General features: G+C 42.3%; 1 protein-coding gene across 4 annotated transcripts; it reads right to left on the bottom strand.

Annotated features, from left to right (window-relative positions):
* Positions 1-1,450: 1,450 nt before the first annotated feature.
* Positions 1,451-6,400, bottom strand: si:ch211-214j8.12 (uncharacterized protein LOC100000539 homolog). 4 transcript variants are annotated; one of them, XM_044198010.1, is made up of 6 exons: positions 5,961-6,074; positions 5,448-5,519; positions 5,101-5,352; positions 4,592-4,758; positions 2,830-4,061; positions 1,451-2,136 (listed from the first exon to the last, which is right to left on the bottom strand). In XM_044198010.1, exons 3-6 carry the CDS (start codon positions 5,348-5,350, stop codon positions 1,743-1,745), a joined length of 2,043 nt encoding a protein of 680 aa, XP_044053945.1. In that variant the 5' UTR covers positions 5,351-5,352; positions 5,448-5,519; positions 5,961-6,074; the 3' UTR covers positions 1,451-1,742. The 4 variants fall into 4 exon arrangements, with proteins under 4 accessions (XP_044053945.1, XP_044053944.1, XP_044053943.1 ...); XM_044198009.1 differs by lacking the exon at positions 5,448-5,519 and having other exon boundaries at positions 6,038-6,400; XM_044198008.1 differs by lacking the exon at positions 5,448-5,519 and having other exon boundaries at positions 5,961-6,399.
* Positions 6,401-6,587: the final 187 nt, after the last annotated feature.

A 6,587-nucleotide genomic window follows, 5' to 3' on the forward strand; every position in this document is an offset into this window, starting at 1 on the left:
AGTGTTCCTGTTTCCATGAATTATGTTTGGCTCTGTCATGATGCATTTTCCACTGACAACTTTTATTGATATTGATATTTATCTAGTTTTTTTCTATGGTTCTTGCATTGTCGTTACATTCACTCATTAAAGTATATCTTAAATTATCATATATATTCTTAATTGTTTGCAATAATTTGTTTTTCTTACATTATAGTATATTATACAGTATAGTAATGCAGCTGTAGTGTTGTATGGTGTAATACTAATAGTGTAATAATGCAAACCATTTGATGTCTTTTTTTTCTTACATTCTGAATTATTATACTTACATTGTGAACCACCTGCAATATGCTTTGGCAATACTGTACAACACTAACCATGCCAATAAAGCACACTCGAATTTGGATGCTTGCCTATTAGATGCAGTTTTATTCTGTCTGGTATCCTCCAGCCTCCATGTTGTTATGATTTTCTCTTCTTCAGTGCTCCTTCGTACTGATCCCTTCTGAACAGAAGAACAATAACAGTCAAGGATACAATATAATACATTTTCTCCCCCTTCTTTATTGCAAATCACTAAAATACCATTTAAAGAGGCAGCAATCTCGATACCTTCTGCCAAGTCCATATCAGTTTTAAAATCAAAACACTGAAAACTAAAAAAAGAGTCTCCAGATGTATTTCTTATCATTCTTAAGTGATTTTATACTATTGGTATACTGAAAGGACATAATACACACTACAGTGTTCGTCACGCATAAGTTACCTGACCTACCTGGTGCAGTCAGAACAACTCGGAGCTCAATGCTCTCAAGACAGTGGAGATGGTTGTGGATTACAGGAAGAACCCAGCTCCACCCGGCCCCATCACCCTGTGTGACTCCCCTGTTGACACTGTGGAGTCCTTCTGCTTCCTGGGCACCATCATCACCCAGGACCTCACCAAGAAAGCCCAGCAGAGGATGTACTTCCTGCGGCAGCTGAAGAAATTCAACCTGCCCAAGACAATGATGGTGGACTTCTACACCGCCATCAATGAGTCCATCCTCATCTCCTCCATCACCATCTGGTACACTGCTGCCACTGCCAAGTAACTTGGCAGACTGCAGCGTATCAATCGCTCCGCTGACAAGGTGATTAGATGCAATCTACCTTCCCTCCAGGACCTGTATGCCTCAGTTTCTTTCTGTCTGCAGCTGGCCTCAACAACAATCAACAAGCCCCGGGACCCCCACTGACACTGACTCTCATACCCCCCCGCCCCCTTATAGTACATATCTTACTGTTAATTTTATATTTTATATTTATGATTCTTGAGCTGCAGTACTTGCTTTATATTTATGTTTATTGTTTTGCACCAAAATACCAAAGCAAATTCCTTGTATGTGTAAATCTACTTGTCAATAAAGCTGATTCAGATTCTAAAACATGTTGCCTGTTCAATTCAATATTACTTTTAAAAAAAACATGACAGTGAACAGATTTATTTAAAACACCATACAGAAGACAGTTTGCAATTCATTCAAGGCACTATAGTGTAGAAATAAGTCCCGCATGTTTTAATATGAGACAAGTATTTAGGACATATTGCAGTCTGTCAGTGCAAAAACAGTCTGTAAAATCAATCTGTGTCTGAAGGACTTTAGTTACAAAAATAACAAAAGTTATAGAGTTATAGTCATACAAGCTGAGATACTAATGCAAAGAAAAAGTGTGCATTGTATTTTTGTTTGAATCATTTAAAGCTTCATTCATCTTCACTACAACCAGACAACTTGGACATTACTGAATGTCTCGCAGCCCAACCACTCAAGCTGACTGATTTGCCAGCAGTAACTCACATCTACATACTTGAGTCTCTTGCTCCGTTGCATTATACTTCTCACTGTCATCATCTTCACATCTGTCCGCAGCAGCTCAATGTGTTGTACCCGTCCAAGTGGCATGGGAGGTAAGTCTGTGGAATCTGCAAAGAGATACAGGTCCGAGTCCACTACTCGCAGCACATCCTGTAAAACGCAGTTCAGAGGGCACGGCAGGGACACCAGTGAGAGCTTCTCCAGTAAAGGAGAACCAGTCAGGAGACACTTGAGCACCCTCTTCAGCGACATCCAGGACATCACAGGCTTCATTTGGCTGTGCTCGTAGGAGAATCTTCAGACGAATGGGAGACATAAAGAAGATGAATAACAAGAAGAAGATTACATATACTTTAATAGGAAGTCAAGGTAGTTTTAACCTAAAGACCTTTATCAAATTATGGCTGAGGGAGTGGGTTGTGCCTACATAATGTATGAAGCATATTACAATTTATTTTGATTGAAATTTTTGACCAGTTTCCCTAATCAGCATTAGAGACAAAACTAACGTGTTTAAATGGGTTATTGTTACAGTCTGTAACAATGTGCTGTGTTGTATGGATCCTTTAATTAAATTACACGTGGAGAACTGAACAACTCATGTGCTTTGTTCGAAATCAATTGAACAGTGCAGTGGTGTGACTGTTGAGCTGAGTCCTTACTTCATCTTCCTCCACATCTGGTTGCTTGTTTTTAGCACTACTTTTCTTTTGTGTTGTATGCAGCTGATATGCCTTTATAATGCCAAGTCAGGAGGAAAAAAATTCAGATTGCTTCCATTTTCATTTTACTTTAATCACTAAGATATGTATTAGGTATATGAGAAACACAGTTACCACATCATAGCTGCGTCAAACACATGACCACATGTGCTGGCTGTATCAGGAACAAACAGTAAAATTTGTTGTTAAAATTTTTGATGTGGACTCCCAAACAAGGGTCAATAGTTCCTCATGTACTACCTTGTGTACCTCAATAGTAGCCTTACTTGAGTGTGAGAGAGAGGAGGTTAGGTAGCCGTGGAAGATCCCGAACGTCCCGCTGACCCTCCTCATCTTCTTCCTCCTGTGGGGTGGTGGGAGGCTCAGCAGAGATGAGCAGGTCTCTGAGTCTAGGACAGACCTTGATGACCTCCAGTAGGGGGGTGTGAGGGCTGGTTTTCACCCCCTCCAGGTTGAGAGAGACCAAGGAGGAGCCTGCAACTTGCAAGGCAGGAAGGAGATCCACCAGAGGGCCTGGGTAGTGTACTGAGAGGTGCCGCAGCTGGCCTGACCACGTCTGGAGGCCTGTGGCTAACAGAGACCCCTGGCTTCTTCCTCTAGCATCTTCATAATCCTCAACATTCACAGATATGGAGTAGATGTTTGGACATAAACGACTTATACTGTCCAGAGAGTCACATGATAAGTCCTTGACGTCCTTTAGGCGCAGGATCAGGCGTTCATCACCTGACTGTGATGAAACTCTTCCTCTCCTTTTTTCCTCTGCTTGGTTCTGAGAGCCACTTGGCTCTTCACCTCTACTTACATCTTCCTCACTCTCACTACCACACTCCTCCCACAATATCCTCTCCTCCTCCTTCTCCTCCTCCTCTTCACCCTCATCTTCCTCATCTGCTGCTGCTGCTCCTTCCCTCTTTTTCCTCCAACTGTCCATACCCTGCCTGTGCCTCCACTCCCTAAGCACCTCCCCCAGCCTGGGAACTCCTTCTCTGTCAGCGAACTCAGCTGTCTGGCCAAACTCTCTGTGCTGGATGAGACAGCAGGCTTGCGCAAGGCCCTCCATGGCCACTCTCTCCAGGCAGGGCAGGGAGAGGAGGAGGTAGGCTGCTGCCGCCACAGGGTCTCCCTCTTGTTCCCCAAAGCCAATATCCAGAGCCAGCAGACTGCTGAGATGAGTAGGAGACAGGGGTGCAGAGCAAGAAGGGGAAGATTGGGATGAAGAGGTGCAGCAAGAAGATGGCTTAGACGGACAGCCAGAGGACAAAAAGGAAGCCCCACCTCCAAGAGGAAGTAGTGCAGCTGGGGAAAGTAAATGACAGCGGGATACATCCAGATGGCGCAGCAAACGACAGCAGTGGGCAATCGTCCTGATTACACATCTGTCACAAGGTGTACCAGCCAGGGAGAGCGAGCGCAGGGCAGGTAGACAGCAGAGGGTTTCAGACAGGATCTTCGAAGGCAGCTGCTGGGCTCCAGATAGGTCCAGACTCCACAGACCCTGAGACAAAAAGGAGGAAATATAAAGATATTAAGGAGGTATAGTGTCTACCAGTACAGTGAGTTTGGTAGACACACCCAGGCTATATGAAGGAGCACTTCCGCTTTTCATGAAAAATCCAGGTAAATTATGCCTCACTCATTTTCTCCATATGTATGCTACTCACAAAGGAAAGACAAGAAGAAGGGTTATAGAGGGATTTTTAGGCTTAGATGCATATAAGGTGTGGATTGAGCAAACAGGGCCCCACTCAACATCAGGGAAATCACCTTAATTTTTTTTGGACTTCACAAATACAACACACTCAGTGTCTCACATTTAGCATTTCCTCAGCTGCAGTAATCTGCCAAACTGTCAGACATATTTCGCTCTTGAAATAACTGATCCAGCATCTGTGCAGCTAACTTTCTCTGCTATTAACTGCACTTTCAGATTTTATCGCTGAAAGACAAAATATACAAAAGCCCTGGTTTGCGAATGCAGTCAGTAGTTAATGAGGACAGAGACATGGAGACTGGTTTTCATCTCACCTGGCAACGTGCAGCAATGTGGGGACAGAGGGCAGAGGTGACCAGACTAGGACACCTTTCCAGAGACAGGCCACGGAGTTGGGGGACCAGCAGGAGGTGGAGGGCTGCCCTGGACAACTGCTTTCTGGTGCATAGCAGCCACGTCAGTTCCTCAACGAGCTCACCCGCTATAGAGAGATGTTGTAGCAGGATTAGAAGTAATCAATCACTTTGTAAATCACTTAATCTGTAGATAAAGCAGAGTTGTAAAAAGCACATTTGTAAAAGTAAATAAGGAAGTAGTTTAAGAAAAACATCTGCAGCCCCTTATTCAGTGCCTGACTTACTCTGCCTGAGAGTAAATAAACAAATTCCCCTTATAGGCAGACTTTCATTTTAATTTATATCTCAAGCATTTTGCCGATATAGTGAATCAGTATATTGCAGTTCACGTGTTTAATCAACATGTTACCTGTAAGAGAGGGACAAAACATGATCATTGTCTGTTAAATAAGCCCTCAGAAACTCACGCAGTAAGTTGAAAGGCCCCATGATGTGTCTGAATGAATAATGATCCAGGTATTTGTCGGCATAATCTTTCACCCACACTTCCTTCATGTTGTCAGCAAGGCTCAGCAGACACAGCCGTGTCAACGAAAGGACAGATCCATCTTCATCTGTCTTCCCGCAGCTCCCCATCCACTCAGTATTCTTCAGCCTCCTTTGGCCGGGCCGAGCCTTGGCCCCACCACGTTCACCCACAGCTCGAAACAGAGGCATTGCTGAACAGAAGTGGCTAGTTTCAGTGTTGATGTTGAATGAGATGATTAACAGAACAGAAAAGAGAAAAAAAACTGATACCAAAATTTATGTTTACCTTTTCAGTTTTTCTTCTACAATTTGCAATTTTTCTTGCAAATTACTGAATGAGCCTTACCTCTTAAGGCTCCTTAAGATAAATTAAAGGGGGGGGGGGGGGGATCACTTTTGGTTGAACTGGTTACAATTGGTAGTCATATGCAACCAGTAATGAGGGGTCAAAAGTAGACATTTCTTTGTCTTAAAGGGACACAGTCCAAAACGTTTGGGAATCACTGGTGTAGACTATCATCAATATTATGTAATTTATATGCTATTATAAGTTCGCATCTCATCTTCATCAAAAATGTCATAAAAAGTAAATTATCACAGACAAGGTTCTGTGTACAAAATGTATTTGTGTAGGACATCATGAGGCACTGGACTGTGTACTCCCATTTATATATAGCTCCTTTTCGTGACTATTAATGCCCATATAAAGTCAATTCAAGAGTAGAGAGAGAGATATAAATTAATGTGTACAGCGTCATATCCAATAAAGAAGAAGAATTCATATTGCATTTAGACCTACCTGCCAAATCAATTATATTTTTTTATGTCCAATAAGAAAGAAGACAGGGGTGTAAAGCAAAAGAAATGTGAAACAACCTTTCTCGATCCACAGCAACACTTCCTGACTGTACTGTGAATCGATGTTACAGCCCTGAGTTTGGTCTCTCAGGCACAACTTCCTCTCAGGCTGTGCGGGGTGTTGCCAATAAATCAAGGGGCAGCCTTGAACCGCAACCGTGGTCTCATTCCTAAATCAACCAGTCTATACATATTGACGATTTAATTGCTAAATGCGCGGGATACAGTCTAAGCGGTAATGTCTCCCTGAAAGTTAACACTTAGGGCAATAAACCTCATTAAAAAATTTGAAGTTATGTTCAAGGGCAATATGCAGTTTCAAAAACTTTTCACATACAGTTGATTAATGATCCTAAAGCACTTTGAAGGCTAAAGGTTTAAGGTTATTTTTCATTTTGCAGGCTATAATATTATAGGCAACGTTTACATAACAAATTAACATTTCTCACTTACCTCTACTGGTATCAAGCCGTGTTTTGGTTTTATGTTTTAATGAAAGCAAAAACAAAAAATAACAGACTTGGTTACTAAGGGCAATCAATCATTTTATACATAATGGCTAACAGTA

The sequence above is a fragment of the Siniperca chuatsi genome, linkage group LG5, assembly GCF_020085105.1.
Source record: "Siniperca chuatsi isolate FFG_IHB_CAS linkage group LG5, ASM2008510v1, whole genome shotgun sequence".
Taxonomy (NCBI): domain Eukaryota; kingdom Metazoa; phylum Chordata; class Actinopteri; order Centrarchiformes; family Sinipercidae; genus Siniperca; species Siniperca chuatsi.